The sequence below is a fragment of the Stylophora pistillata genome, chromosome 3 (genome assembly GCF_964205215.1).
Source record: "Stylophora pistillata chromosome 3, jaStyPist1.2, whole genome shotgun sequence".
NCBI lineage: Eukaryota > Metazoa > Cnidaria > Anthozoa > Scleractinia > Pocilloporidae > Stylophora > Stylophora pistillata.
In genome coordinates, this window is record NC_142521.1 from 45,537,944 (window position 1) to 45,554,091 (window position 16,148).

At 40.0% G+C, this 16,148-nt stretch overlaps 1 protein-coding gene across 1 annotated transcript; it reads right to left on the minus strand.

Moving 5' to 3' along the window:
- Positions 1-2,876: 2,876 nt before the first annotated feature.
- On the minus strand, positions 2,877-15,615 carry LOC111333434 (zinc finger SWIM domain-containing protein 8). Its single transcript, XM_022939002.2, has 10 exons — positions 15,112-15,615; positions 12,969-13,252; positions 12,673-12,754; positions 11,352-11,526; positions 10,122-10,525; positions 9,015-9,249; positions 8,276-8,654; positions 7,484-7,766; positions 6,322-6,634; positions 2,877-5,926 (listed from the first exon to the last, which is right to left on the minus strand). Exons 1-10 carry the CDS (start codon positions 15,539-15,541, stop codon positions 3,286-3,288), a joined length of 5,226 nt encoding a protein of 1,741 aa, XP_022794737.2. The 5' UTR covers positions 15,542-15,615; the 3' UTR covers positions 2,877-3,285.
- Positions 15,616-16,148: the final 533 nt, after the last annotated feature.

Here is a 16,148-nt window from a genome sequence, read left to right on the forward strand (position 1 = left end):
TGATTCTGTGCGAATAACCTAAATCTAGGGAAAATCTCTCCAGCGTGGCTCTGTCTCTTACAATAAATTCCGCCATTTTGGGATATCTTCGGCTTTAGATGGCAAGTTGTTGCTGTGATTACTGTATAACTACGGGTGTCCGATCACAACCAGTTATACTGATTAATTGGCGATAAACAAAGCAATTCGCCTACCAATCACATTTGAAGCAACTAAGACGATTATGATAAATGCCGAATCTCATGGTCTTACGAAAGTATTTTACCAACGGTTACAACGTGTGTTGCACTTTTGTACTAGGCAATTAGATACTTTGAAATGGGGTTGCAACGGGGCTTGAAACTTCAACGGTTTGGAGCCTTGCGGATTATGATTCGCCCTACACCTCGTCTCGCTTCTTGCATCCGCATGATACAGATTAAGGGATTTATTAGGGAGTTGTCCTCCAAAAATGTCAATATTACCGTGTGGAAATAAAACAGTGAGTGCTTGGAGAGGTTTTGAAGTTGTAGCTTTGGATCAAAACTCACCTCAAGATATAAGTGACCGCGGCAGAACCGTTAGTAACAACCCCAGGGTGACAAGAAACAATGTACTAAACAGTTTTCTTTCCCTCAGGCTGGTGCTATAGTTTTGGATTGGACGACAGTCACAAACTTTGATATAAATAGAACTATAGCATGCAGTTTTAAAAAAAAAGGATAAAATAATATGAAAAAAACTGACTAAATTGTATACCAAGGTGCCAACAGTACGAAAGTAACTTTGGCACTTATTGTCCCTTGTCTCGTCCAATAACCGTTGTTGTATGTAGCTGTTGTTTCTCTTGTATTACTGTGCTTTTTAATATTTCTTGTTTTATTACTGTCCAGGCCCGCTGTAATTGGCCACAGCTGTTGCGGTGTCCCTGCCAACGTTCTTTTGTTGTCCGTTTGTTTGTTTTTTGGCGAAGCTAATAAATTAAAATTATTAAATTAGACTTGTCCTAGCGCTGTAGCGTTCATGCCCATAGGTACCAACCAAATGACTGTTATTACGCCATAAACCCATTTCTTAACTAAACGATCCTTGCGAGGACGAAATGTTGCTTGTGCTCGTTCTAATGAAATAAAAGCGAGATTACGCAAGGAAACTTGATAGACTCAAAATCTCGCGACAAATTCTAATAAAAGTAACCAAGTTATATCAGGCCAGTAATGAAGTCCCACAGATCACAGAGACTCCTCACCATTCCTTCAAAGTACTGAGTTCCTACAAATGCTCCGACGAAAAGATCGACTATTGCTAGATGGATAATCAAGTATGTACCTCCTGCGCTGTATCTGGCACTGCATCGCAAATACAATTATGGCGATAATATTAAGGATAAATATGGCCAGACATTCAATGCTATGCACAACAAGCCATAGAAATGCGGTGGGAGGCAGGAACCTGCATCCAATCTTCGTTTATAAGGGAAGTTTTAAGGTCTGGATAGGAGCAGATGTGTCGCGAATTCAAGAAAATAAACGACATCCTAATCAAGAATTCTGCCGTGAAAAGCTGCTGACGAAAGGGATCGCCCACATAAAAGTGGTTCCGCGGTTTACGTGATATTTGCATAACCCGTGTGACAACGGTCACGGGAAAACTGAAACCAAGTCATGTAGAAATAGGTCCATTAAGTGTACGAGTGCTGGATGTAATCTGTTGGGGCATTTTAGATTTACTTACCTTTTGCATTCAAGAACACCTGACAGAAAATGAGCAAGATTTCCACAAAACCCCACACTTGACTCTTCATACCATTCTTGGATAAAGAAAAAAAGCAATAAATTCCATTTGGGGCTACGGCTTCATGCAGGAATAGAATGGGGTTCTATAGTCGCTCAATCAGTACGTGGGCTATAAAGAGACAAAAAAAGTTGGCGCGGCCAGGGCTGGAGCCATACACTCAAATCTAGGTGCGAATCGACTCAAACTTGGGTACGAAACGACCAGATACCAGAACGGTTACGCAGAGCTACGAAGCGGCGAACTTTTGTAATAAAATACATTTGATCCACATTCAAGCCATGTACCTATTCTATTAATTTTTTTCCCTGTTCCCGGTTCCTTGGTCCCTGCGACCACAGAAATGTGTAGTTCACACGAAGGAACTAGTCGCATGAAACTGGTCGCTGGAACTAGTCGCAGGGACTAGTCCCCTCGTGTGTGCCGACCTTAAGAGCTATTTGAGTAAATTCTTGCATTATAGTTGAATTTCACTACTAACTGGTTTCAAAGGTTTCTTTTATCCCTTTACAATAGAGGATACCTGGATACCTGGGATCCCTTTATAATAGAGAGAAAAATATCTCTGGATCCCTGCGATCACTTTATAATAGCGAGAAAAATATCTCTGGATCCCTGGGATCCCTTTATAATAGCGAGCAAAATATATCTGGATCCCTGGGATCCCTTTATAATAGAGAGAAAAATATCTCTGGATCCCTGGGATCACTTTGGAAAAGAGAGAAAAATATCTCTGGATCCCTGGGATCCCTTTATAATAGCGAGAAAAATATCTCTGGATCCCTTTATTGTAGAGAGTAAAAATATCTCTGGATCCCTGGGATCACTTTGTAATAGAGAGGAAAATATCTCTGGATCCCTGGGATCCCTTTATAATAGCGAGAAAAATATCTCTGGATCCCTGGGATACATGAGAGACATCTAAATAAGGTTGTATTAATGGTTTCAAAAGTGTAACAGAAATTTTTTTTCTGGCAGAGGCGGTTTCATCCAAGAACTTTAAAGAATTTGTCTATAAATGCTAAAACAGTACGAAGTCGTCCGTTTGAAAAGTGCCCTTAAATTCGGTGCAAGAACCGTATTTAACATAATAAGTGATGACATTTTAGACAACAAAAACAAAGCGTATTAATAAACATTCTTTGACCCTTCGAAGCCATGATCTCCATAAAAATGATGACAAAGGCTACCAACAATACTAAGATGTGTTAACATAATTATGATTTACAAAGCAAAATGAGAAGCAAGCTTTCTTACGGCTCTCTCCCTCTCTAACCCACACATGATCAGAATTGACGCCTGAACCTTGCATCAGACAAAAAAAACTAGTCATGCGAAAAGGATAGTGTCTCAAATACAACACAACAACATTCTTCATCCAGCTCTTCTTGGTGTTTCTTTGATTATGACCAACTCCAATATGCTCATAACGATGCCAGATTTAAGATAACAAAAAAAGGATTCAGAGCCGAACAATTTATCAAAGCATTCAGAGCGTTTTATGCTCAAAAGCTAGGCTTTGGCTAGTCCAGTCATAATCATTTGCCAAAGTTCTTTCTTCTTGGGTTGTCCCCTGCGGATACTTTGCAAGAGTTCGTTAAACTGTGTCATTCCACCCGGTGCCATACAAAACGCCCCACGAGCGTGTCTAAGCAGCTCAACAAACTCATCGTACTCACTCTGAGAAATTTTGAACAAGTTGTAATGGATACACTGCGCATACATAGTCAAGCTCTTCTGTACTAAAGGACTAATGGTTGGAGACCGTAGATTTGCAGTTAGTTGCGCTGGGTTAGAACGCGCCATATGTCTCGCTGCTTCCAAAGCAAGGTCGTGTAGTACGAATGGGCTGGCCACAGCGTTTAATGCAGCAACACAGAATCGCTGGAGGTGCGAATTACCGAGCCTGGCGGACAAAGAACATAACCACCTGATGTCATCGCTGCAATTCGGATTCCGTGAAAATTTCACGTTAGGCCGGTCATCCGAGGTGCGTCTGGATAAGAACTCCAGCGCTAACATGCCTACCCGGTATGCACTGTTCAGATGATACGAAACGTGTGTCCCTTGCTGTGTGGCTGATACGCGATTTAAATGCTGAGTTGAACTTGAATTAAAATTGGTGGCTTGATACGATGGAGGAGTAGGCCCTGAGTAGCCTCCTGATGACGAATGTTGAGGCCCAGTCAAAGATCGCGTATGAGAGTAAGAACGGTATCCTGAAGATACCCCTGGTAAATAGGCGGGATAATATCCCATCATCTGATGGACTTGCTGGTGCATCTGCTGCTGTACGTATTGTTCGGGCGTGGTGTACAGAGGAGGAGGTATGGAGGGATAACATGGAGGCATCGTAAATTGAGGTACCTGGGGTACAAACGGGCTCACTGGAGGGGAATGGCCAGAAGTTGCTACAGACTGAGAAGATCTGTTCAAAGAGCTTCTGCTTCTTGATTCGCTTTTCCCTGATCTGGAAGCTGAGCTATTGTTGGTTTGGTTCTTCTCGTGAAGGTGGTACCAGTGCTTAGCGACTTCAAACAGAACTTCAGGATACACTCCGCCACCCCGAGCTGCACTTTCAACAGCTTGACAACCTTGTTCCAATAACTGCACATCCTCCTCGCGACACTGAGACAAAGCCCGCTGAATCTCCCCCGGATTGAGAGTAGTTGCCATGTGAAGACACGACAGTCCAAGTTCCGCTGCAGCACGCACCATAATCCGATCATTTGACCTGGATGCTCGATCAGCAATGGACGCAACCTCAGAGGGCGTCAAGTTACCCTCCCAACTTTTAAAGAGAAGTGTTATCGCTTGATGGCCAATTTCCATGGCTTGACCCGAGATCCAAGAGACATGTGATGAATACGTTCGCGACAACCAATTTGCCGAAGTACGATTGTGCAATCCAAGTGCAAAAAGTCCAATTTCAAAGGCACACAGCTGCAGTACTCGATGGACCCCAGCTTGAGCATCGCTGCTTGTTGTTTGTGTGAACACAGAGGTGCCATTGCCTCCTCCAGCCTTAGAAAGGACAGCCTTAGCCAGTTCAAACATGAAATGAGCTTCAGCCTCAGTTGCTTGATACAGAGCTGATTTGCCTCCCCTCCTCCTCCTTCGTCCACGACGACGACGGCTTCTGTTAGTATCTTCTGTACCTGCGCTAACGCTTCCTCTGGAGCCGGATCCACTAGATTGTTCTTCCACTACTTCTGGTGGAGCTGTCACAGCAGCATCTCCACTGAAAGATTCACCTTCAGTAACTGAACTAGAAGCTATACTTCCACCTCGAAATAATACATTAGATGTGTCTAACACTTCGTTACCGATGGCACCACTTGAAGGTGAAGCTCCAACCTCTCCCGTTTCACCCTCATGTACTAAATTGTTACTTACTTCGATTTCTTCCAACAATTCCTGCTGAACACGGCTATGACATTCATCAAAGTCTGTTTCAATGTCCGACACATCACCTTCAGACGAGAGGCCATGACTGGCCAGGATGACCCTTTGGTTAGGGTCTGGCTTGTCTTTAGAAGAGGAATTAACAGCTTCTGTGTCATTTGAATGACGATGGAAATTTCGATTAACACTTTCAAAGAGTAGTGATGGTGAATTTCCTTCGCAAGGACATGGAACATTGACACTCGGAGCACAAAGGTTAGGTTCACTGTTCTCTTGAGCGCTTTGGTTTGGAGGAAAAGCATCCGAATCCTTTACAAGAGACGCGTGTCTATGAAGGTGGTCCACGTCTATGACGTCTTCTTTACTTTGGGGAACAGTATCTGATCGAGGAAAGGAAGATGTGTCGCTGCCAGGCTCAAAATGTTGACTGCTGTTGATAAATGGATCATACTGCGTTAAAGGTCCGTCTGAATGGAGAATGCCTACGTCACGGACGACAGCATTCTGCTTAGTTCTCTGAAGATCGACCTCATACGCTGCCAGCTCATGGTGAGGGACTGGAACAGAATCTGTATCAACTCCACTTGAACTTCCGCTTTCTTCATCCAATGACAACGAAGCAAAACTCGCTGGGAATCTTTGCTGACAAGAACTTTCATTTCCTCCTCGGAGTTTGTATCTGTCTATTCCTGAACTATCTTTACAACTGCTGTCTGTGCCACTATCACTGGTGCTGGAGGACTGGTGGCTAATGTTGTGGAAGAAAGAGGAAGAAAAATATGTTGCAGAAAATGTAATGGATTGAATACAAATAGTACAGTCGATTCCCGTGAGTAAAAGTAAAGTCGTCGGGAGTAATAAATAAATAAACACTAAATCTGTTCTAAGTCTAAGAAATAGATTAGTTAGAGTACTGAATCGAAAAATGTTTTATTTTGAAGGGGGTTGAGCAGAAAATTTTCTCAGTTTTTTAATTAGACCTACAAAAGAGAGGAAACCAGAACTGGACTGAACCGTTTTGCATGACGCAAAAAGAAAAAGACAAAGACTACACCTCTGTAATAATTTTTATTAATAAAGGAAAGTATAACTTGTGGCAAAGGTCTCGACGATACCAACCGAAAACATAATTTAATTTCCTACCTATCTTTGCGGTTAGGGAGCTCTATAGTAACTTTGCTCTTGACAACACTGGTGCCTACTGCTACGCTTTCCTTTCCTTCGCCCTTACTATCCTGAGAATTAGATCGCTCCACTCTCTTCTTTTCCTGGGCCGTACTAGCAGCATTCGGTAGGTCATACCGATTCTTGTCTAAAAGGACATCCATGATTTGCCGAATCCTACTCGAATCGTCCCTACTGTAAACAAGTAGGGCCAATGCCAGGTCTCCTCTCTGTTGTCTTGTACCTTCACATAACATGGGGTAGCGGTTCTCCAGTGCATTTCCTTTCATTCCTAGTAAGAGGAGCATTCGAGAAACAAGAAATCGATATTTTAAAGAAAGATTGGGACACAGCACTCACAGAGAGCAAACGCTCCCCACTACTTAAAGGGGGGAGGGGGGTTGGCGAGGGTTACTTTATCAAAATTTGAATGGCAGATGGCATGTGGGCTTCACATTATTATCGGCTACTGTCTTTGCTCCAAGCGCTTTCTATTCTTCTTTTCACAAAATTCCGAAACTCCGATTCTACATAGAAAGAGAGGGCGGTGAGTCAGTGTGTCACTACAAATTCAAATTTGATTTCATTCTTCATTATTGTGGATATCCGATTTGAGTGCATGATAAGGTTGACGGATATTCAAATTTACCAACGGCAACATAACTATAGGACAGAAATCATTATGAATAAACCCTTCTATACCGTCCATAAATATTTTTTCGCCGAAACCTAAAAGAACACAGTCAGCAAAGTCCATGCCTGTTACAACTGGCGCTTGCTTGCAAGCCCTTTTGAAAAGACCTGGGAAAAATTGAAATACGACAATTTTTTCATTGTTTAGAAGAGGTATAGAGTAAATACTAGTCTCCCTTACGGCCCTTTCCGGCGTCGTCACGCAAGCGAAAAAAGGGCTGCAAGGGAGACTAAGTAAATACATGATTTTATCGGGCGACCTTCCTGGCTATGTTAAATGTATGATCGCACAAAGTTCAATGCCTAAAACAAATTGGCGACGAAATAAAAACGAATTTGTCCACTAGCAAGTTTATCTTTCCCAGTAGTAGATAGAAATATTCCCCTCTACTTTTCCTGACCCCTAGATTTAATGTAATGACCTTCAGTTTATGCTTGTTTACCGTACCTATAGCATACAGAGCAGCTTTGAATCCCAGCTCTTCATCTTCTTTGGTTGTTTCGCATAGTTTCCTTACAGCTTGCCGCTTCGCTTTTGTGTCAGTATCGCTTGACCTCAATACATCAAAAATGAATGAGGCCAACATAATGGGCAGAACAGCTTCTCCTCTTCTCAGCTCACCGTGAAGAAGAAGCCCAGCCTTCTCTTTAACAATAGCGAGTTCAGCTGGTCCAAGAGGAAGTTTCTTTAGCAAGCTGACCAACTCTGATTCTTGATGCAAAAGTTTAACCTGTAATTAATTCATACAATGCTGTTTTTGGTTGAGTGTCGCAAGAAATCCGGAATTGCTTTGTTTTTCCTTCACTTCGTCCCATGATTGGTTCAAACAAGTCACGCCACTCTCTCAACCAATCAGATGCAAAACTAAACCCAATCACGACCTGGTCACACCCGCGTTTTCCCGCGCTTGGGGTATTTTTTCCCCTTTTTTTTCCCTTTTTTTTCCTTTAGGGGTATTTTCGTTTTCTTTGATTGGCAATTGTGACTGCTTTGGTATGGAATCTTATTTGACGAGTCCTTAAATCATTCGTGATAATTGACATGAAAGCGTTCAAATAACGTCCGGTTCAAAAATAGTTTTGACCTTAAGAAGCTATTTTACTATTCACGAAAAGAGTTAAATGTCAACGGTGATCAGCAAACAGGTTCAACAAGGACAAACCGAGATAAGATTCACACACTGTTAAAAAACGACACTCGCGTGTTTTAACCAGCGATAAAGAATAACTTGCTCATTACCTCCAATGCTTTACTTTTAGCCGGATGCCTTGGAATTTCCAGTCCTAACATACCAACTCTGAAAGCTAAGTGATGACAGTGCAGGTCTTCTGCCAGTACATTGCACAGAAAACCAGCTTTCACCAGAATAGTAACTGTAAACGATGTTATGCTTGCACCTTCTTTCTTGCTCCTAGCACCAAAATGGGAGATGTTTCTTTTATCCCTCAGAATATTCTCTGCAAGTTTCACAGCTAGTTTACCAGCCAGGGAACTATAGCCATGGACATAAAGAGCCTCCATTCGCGCACACAAGACCTGTAAATCTTCTCTGACATCGAGTATTGGTTTGTAGTCATCTACTGATGAACCGCTGACGTTTTCTTCGGTTGTAACCGGGCTAACGTTAACAATAATGCCAAAGTTTAGCCGTTGTTCAACTAAACCGCGTACCTAAACAATTCTAAATTGAGCTAAACCTTTCAACTAAACCGCGTACCTAAACAATTCTAAATTTAGCTAAACCTTTTATCTGAATAGTTATTTTGAGTGAACAGGGCCAAAATCTAACAGTGGAACATATTTATTAAATCAAATCAACCCTATTTTAGCGATAGACTGAGGCCCACTGACCTTGAAGAAAAAAAAAACAAACAAACAAAAAGGTTGTTTAGGTTAGGAGCCAATATTTCGAAATTTGAGGAAGCTCTGAAACTAAACCAATGAGGATTTCTTTCTCACTGACAAATGCTACACATACCTTTCAACAGGCGATAAGGCATTTTCACAAAGCCCAGTCTCTGTGCTCTTACAGGATTGTGCTATCCTTGTATCGTTCTTCAGTGCTAAAGAAAGCTCGGGTTCATGATTTCTCTCTTTGGGAACTAAACCTAAATCCTCATTTTTCCAGTTGAGAGAGCAAACCTCTATTGCGGAAAGAAAACCAGGAAAGCACGATATTGCTGCAGGTGGAATCGTAAGACTTGCACCTCGCCCTGAAGAAAAAGTGACATTCAGGGTTATTCTCTAATACTCCAGTCAATCATCCTCGTATCTTCCTCATGTCTGTCAGTACAATAAATTCATTACTTTCGAAAAAAAACTAACTGGGCTTGGTTACCTCATATTGTAGACCACCGGACTGCTGTGCGGGAGGTCGAGAGCCCTAGACCGGACCAAACACTTAGGGTCTTAAAAAAACTGAGGAGAATGTAAGAGATTGTAGTTTTCAGGGCTCCACACTAACGGTAGCCAATTAGCCACAGACTAGTAGAAATTCAGTTTTGGCTCGTGGTTTCCGAGTTCCGCCAGCCAGTTTGGCTGGTAAACAAACTGAAATTGTCGTAACATCTAAGATGACACTATAGCCACTTGGCTAATAAGTTGAAAAGCTAGTGTTGAGCCCTAAGTTTTCTTAGATAAGGAAGGTAAACCATAGGCCCGTCTCCTGCCGTTTCTCTGTGCTGCTTAGCAGGGGACACTAAAGGACCCACACACTTCTCGCAGAGAGCATAGATTGTACTTCCCGGTCTGAGCGTGTAGTTTCTTATACATTTGAACAATCTCCCATAAGTATTTACTATATAAAAAGAGGAATGGAAATGAAAGAAGAATAACTTTTTGCCCATGGGATTTCCAGTGGAAATTATATGACTATGAAACAAGAACCATGCACATGGGATTGTAAAAATTTACCTCAACAATAGAATGATTAAACAATTTTGGAACTTGGCTATCACGAAATATCAATATTTGTCATTGAATCTGTTGTCAATTATTTGCCTCACCCTTCAGCTTTGTCAAACTTATTGCCCTCACACTACTCACAAATCATGATATTGTTTCGTTTTTAGCACCTTGCCATTACCTGTTTGTCCTTTATCCACAGCTTTTTGATGCCACTCTTGCAGCTGGATCTTTAATTCTTCCCTCTCATCATCTGATAACTTGGGATTCAAAGCTGCCAGTCTCCACAATGCTACAAGTTCGTCACAAAATCCAGCACAAGCATGCTTAGTTGCTTCTGTGCTTGCAGTATTGGTATTTCCCCTGTAATTATTTCCATAACTATGAGGATAATTCCCAGAAGCTTGACTGCGACTGTCATACCACCAAATCAGCACCTGATCAATGGCTAAACATTCCTCTGTGAGAATGACCAGAAGATTCACTGCATTCATGTCACCTCTGTGGAAGAGTTCTCGAACAATGGAGAGAAGGTTCCACATTCCCTCAGGCTCTCGTCCTTGTAAGGGTCTGAGGATGTTTGACCTGTACATCCAATGCATGAGAATAATAATAAAAAAAATTGTGCAATGATGTAGGAACAAATGATGCAGGGTTTCCTAATGTTTTGATGCAAAGGTTGTAAGGGATGAGTTAGGCACCTGAGGTTTGAAAGTTTAACAGTCTGAATCTACTGTGAAACATAAAAATTTTGTGAGATCATATTTTTGAGGATATCAAAGATTTCCAATGGAGAAAAATTATACAGTGATAGACTATGCAGGGTATCTTGTAAGTTTTAAAGTAGGGGCTGCAACTGAAAAGTAAGGTATCAAAAGTTTAACAGGATCTGCTGTGTAATGTAGAAATTTTGGGGCTTTTAAATTTAGTGGATTTGGTTGAACTTGATTATCCATGATCCATGAAAATACTCACTCTTACAAAAAAAATAAATAAATAAAATAAAACCACACACAAAAACCTGTACACATGTGCACACTGCAAAGCAACTGCCTCCAGTCATATAAATATCTGGATGCAAACTATGTGCCACTAAGTACTTTTCATGCATGTGTGTGAACTTGCTGGAAATAAGTAATCATGTACTGAGTAACTCCTCTCTGTACAATTCAACAGCTGACAGGAAAAAAAAAACGATGAAAATTATTTTTCTTTTCATGTTAGATATGTTCATACTCTGCTTTTTAAAAATAACACAAATTGCAAAAATTAATTTTTAACAGAAATTGAAAAACACAAAAAATTGCCAATCCACAAAATAAATCTACCACAAAATTATCAAACTATTCAGTAAATTAACCCATTACTAATTAAAAAAGTAATCGAAAAAGTAAACCAACATGTATCTTACCATTCTGCAGCTGTGGGTGGAGCAGTGTTAGCTAGATAGAGTGCATTCACATCACTAAATACCAAAGGACTTGGGCCACAAAATCTCAAAAGCATCTTCTTGATGTTCTCATGAAGAGAACTTTCATCCAAGCACCATTTTGAATGATCTGTGGCTGATGGCCCTGCTGTGGGATCTAATGAAACACACAAGGGGGAGAAAAAAATATCATTCAATGATGAATGAAGTTGACCTTTTAAAAGTATGCAAGTCTGTCTAAGAACACATTGTGGCTGGATACACTGCATAAGTAAGGATCCTTCCAGGCCAAAACATATCATTCCTTGGAACTGTTTAATTGTTAAGAATGTCATAGTTTGTCTGATTCACATTGAAGGGCATGTTAGCACTGTTGTTCAGCTGGTTTGCCATGCACTGTATGAAAGTTAGTTTTAATTAGCGATCAAGGCAAACACAGTGAATACCTCCTGTAAACAAAGTAATATTGCACAGTCTGCCTCTTTTTAATAAGTTTGACAGCTGACTGCAGTGTTGTCTTTAACATATTTGTTGAAAAAAATGGGGATTGTCAGCAGTTTCAGGGTTGGCACACTGCAATCCAGGTCTATAGAAAGGTCTTGGGTTGAGTTCTAAGAACATACACTTCACTCTCTCCTGCAATGCCACTTTCCACCCAGGAAGTGTAAAGGGGTTCATCAAAAAGAGAATCCTGATGAAATACTAAGGAGAGGGGGAAAGTTAGTCTTTGAATGAAACTGTTTCCCACAAAAAGCAGTGGCTGGAACTTCATTCTATGAAAAGTTTCACAAAAATGCTTCCACGAGCAGTTAGTGTACACAATTTAGAGTTGTTGTTGTTGTTGTTGTAATCTTTATTTAGACACGATCAATTCATCAGCCTATAAAAATACATATCACATACGCTAAGATATTTAAAATTAAAACTACATACTATAACACTAAAGCTGTTTTCCGTGAATGCCGTGCGTTAGACTTTAAAAATGTCATTGATCTTACGTTTAAATAACCCCAGAGACTCTGTGTTCCTTATATCGCGTGGTAAACTGTTCCATAATGTGGCGCCATTGTAGCTAAAGCTTTTTCTGTAATAATTAGTGCGCGGTAGTGGAACATTAAGCTTATTTTCAGAGTCCCTGAGGTCATAAGCAGAGTCACGCCACGTAAACTTTGAATATAGATACCTTGGAGCTAGTGATATGTACACTTGACATTACTATAATTATAATATTATTCAAGATTTATGCTAGTTCAAACAATAAAATGAGAAACAGCCACCAACTGATGACATTATCAACACTCACCAGGAGCACCTGGGACAGAGTTGATGGTGGACTCTTGTGAAGAAAGTAGCTCATCAAGAAGCCTTTGTGCAGTTGGGAGAAGCTTTGTGTTAAAAGCCAAGACAAACAAAACCAAGTTAACATACAAACAGGCTACCAAATTCAAAAGCCATATATTAAAACATCATTGATGACAATTTGACAATTGAACAATTGAACATTATTTTTCATCATCCATGTCTCTCCACTTGCTAAGATGTGGTTTCTGTACCAGTGCAAAGAAATTTTAATCTTTGAGAGATGTATTTTATTGTTACCTGTTGTGGCAGTTCAGTGATGAGATACTGAGCAAACTTCTGAAGCTGATCTCGTCTCAAACGAGATAAGTATTCTGATACTGGAGCTCTTAGGCAAACCATCTTTGGGAAGTGTATTCGAAAAAGGCATAAGGCAATCACATGAGAACACCAGGTTGCAGTTTGATTGCAAGTACAGGTACAAGAGGTTATATGCCCTCTGTCAAATGTGACAGCAACATTAAATACTCCTTTGTTTTGGCAACTACTGTGAGGTTGGTGTACTGTGGCACTTAGATGAAAACCTGCAAAGGAAAGATCGTGCAAAATTAATAGGAAAGGTAACTTATTAGTAAATTCCACCATATATGACAGGCCTATTTGTCCTGTTATCACATGAATGCATCTAAGTCTTTCAAGCCTTGTCGCAATACAATTTTCATTTAAAAGCAAGGCTAAAAAGTGTATTTGTATAATCATAAAGGGAAAATAATCATGCCAGCCATTTTGGAGGAGGGCTATAAAGAAAAGATTTTGAGCTGCAGTCCTGGGCAACTGTAACTCCAAGTTGTCTGTCAAGAAGTCAATGAATAAGGTGAAAAAGTTAAGTATGGAAAAGTAGTGAGTTGTATGGAAAAAATGACAATTTAATCATATTTCCTTTGTTGGAGTGTTCATCAACAAGTTCATTTTTCCACATAGTTTTTTCACTGCATGATATCAATAAGAGAGTCTTTGATAAATGTGCAACATGTATCAATTGCCAGTTTATATTGGACTTGATCAACAACTTATCATTAAACATCTTAGCCGACAACACTCAATTGATATGTAGACCAATTAATAAAGGATCCACAATCAATTAACAAACTATCAAGTACATAGTTTGACAGTCAGTTCATCTTTGCATCCTCAAGAGTCACCAAAAACTAACTTCTCCTTACACTTCTAAAACGTCTTTAAGGAGAAAGAAGATGAAAAGTATATGTACTTATTCCAACTGTGCTTCATAGAGTACAAATAACACACAAGATGAGTACAAATATGGCACCATATTTGTACTCCAGAAATATCCCTGAATCCACCCGCACTGAAAGAACAATTTGGCATGTTGGATCTCTTACCAAACACTTTGTTGCATAGTATTGCTGAGCATTTCTACTCGTTGTTCGTAGGGCTCGTCAAAATACAGCAAAATGCATAAAAATACTCAGCGATACTACACAACAAAACATCTAAGAAGATATAATTATTGGGTGGGATGGGTGGGACAGGACAATATTTGGCTGAAGGTCAAGGACTGGTAAGTTAAAAATACACAATCACCAGTAAGGGGAATAAGTACTCTTATTGTCCAACTAAACTCCACAGAGTACAAATAACACCCAAGACAAGTACAAACATCACGCAGTATTTGTACTTCAGAGAACCAGTTAGACAGGTTTTCTCGCATCACGCAAGTGACTAATTAGATTGAAGTTACAAAAAAAATGGCAGACAATTTAAATCATTTTTCTGATGACAAAGAGTCAAAATCGCTGGCAAATATTAATCCAAGTTTATTAGATAAATAGAATGAAGAAAAGCAATTAGACAGAAATTTTATTGTTTACTGAAGAAAATAGAAACAATAACATGACAATGCGCCAATCCTGTTCCGCTCTGCATACTTCTGTCCCGCAATCCTTGTAAATAAATATCCACAAAATTTGCTTGCACTGAAATTATAGTTTGGGGTGTTGAATAATATATACCTTGATGGACATTTTGTTGCGTAGTACCTCTTAGTATATTTACTCGTTATTTGTATTTTGACTCACTCTTCGGTCTTGTCAAAATATGGCACAACTCGTAAAAATACTCCGCGATACTACACACCAAAACGTCTAATAAGATATATAGGTCTCAGAGTTATAAAGGGTTTTTATTCAAAGAGATTTTTGAGGAAGCGTTTCATGAGTTTGATTAAAAAAAATGGACAAAATTTAGATAAAGAATACCCTCTCAAGAACAGAATGCTTCAAACAAGGTGTGATTTCAAATGACCAACATAAATTATTATATTGATTAATTTTATGTCAGCCAAACTATTTCAGGACATGAGGTACAGCCGCACGGCTTACACAGGTAAAATCGGCTATAGGCGAAGTCTTCACTCACTTACCAATCTGCAGTATATCTTTAACTGCCTGCACTTTGAGAAGTTGTTCCCCTTCAAGAAATTTATCCGGAGAACCATTTGCTAAACACGAATACAGTCGAATGTCTTCTTCAAGGAGCGGAAATGACCAAAAAGCAATTCTTTGCTGGAGCTGCTCAGGAATCTGAGGAAATCTGCACTCAACAGTTTCAAAAGGAAAATGTTCAGCTACTGTCCTAGCGCAAATTTCAATGAGAGATTCGACTGTGCCTTCACCTAAGTCTGAATCACATTGGACGCCATTTTGAGAACTCCGCTTCCAGCCTTGCCACTTTCCACAAAGACTCTCTGGCTCTGAGGCCCAAGAACAAAGTGAATCTTCCTCAAAACGATCGCTGTCGTCAAAGGATAAATGTTCCTCGTTATTTTCTCCCCATTCAAACCATAACTCCATGTCAGCTTGTTGTTTACATTCTGCTTTACATGTACTTTTCAAATCTGGATGCAGCAATTTGGGGTACTCAACCCCAGATCTCCAGAGGATTCAACCTTCTCTCCCCAGACCTCAAACCAATCTTCGGCGACCAGGAGACATTAGGAAGTTGAATTGGCCATATTTCAATTTAAATGCAAGAGTAAGGGAGTAGCTTACAAGAACTGTGGAAGACGGGTGAACGAGAGAGTGCTTAAGGAGACTTAAAACGTTATATTCCTCACTTTTATTATCCTTTTTATTTTTTTTATATACATATTTTTATAATTTTCCTCTTTTACGGCAGATGCTTACGCATGAAATTTAATCTTGAGGTGTTAGGTATTCCCGTTAATGACTGTAAGACCTCAAAATCACACACAGTACATTTGGGTGCCTGTCACCTAAAGAAAATCTTTTTTTCACTTCCCTTTTTTACTGAAAAAAGATACTGATGTGATGACAGGTATAGAATTGTTAATGACTTGAGGCTAGTTAAATAGACTGACAGTGGGGCCACTACAACATCAACTTACCAACTTCCAAATGCATTGCATGCGATGCAATGTAACCATAGCCTTAAGAACCG

What these genes read in the sequence shown, in the direction of transcription:
- LOC111333434 (XM_022939002.2), bottom strand. Translation starts at nt 15,541, where the DNA reads ATGGAGTTATGGTTTGAATGGGGAGAAAATAACGAGGAACATTTATCC. An exon ending in TAAAGATATACTGCAGATTG is followed by an intron (nt 13,253 to 15,111) that starts GTAAGTGAGTGA and finishes TTTCCTTTGCAG; the next exon opens with GTTTTCATCTAAGTGCCACA. An exon ending in CTCCCTAACCGCAAAGATAG is followed by an intron (nt 5,927 to 6,321) that starts GTAGGAAATTAA and finishes CCACAACATTAG; the next exon opens with CCACCAGTCCTCCAGCACCA.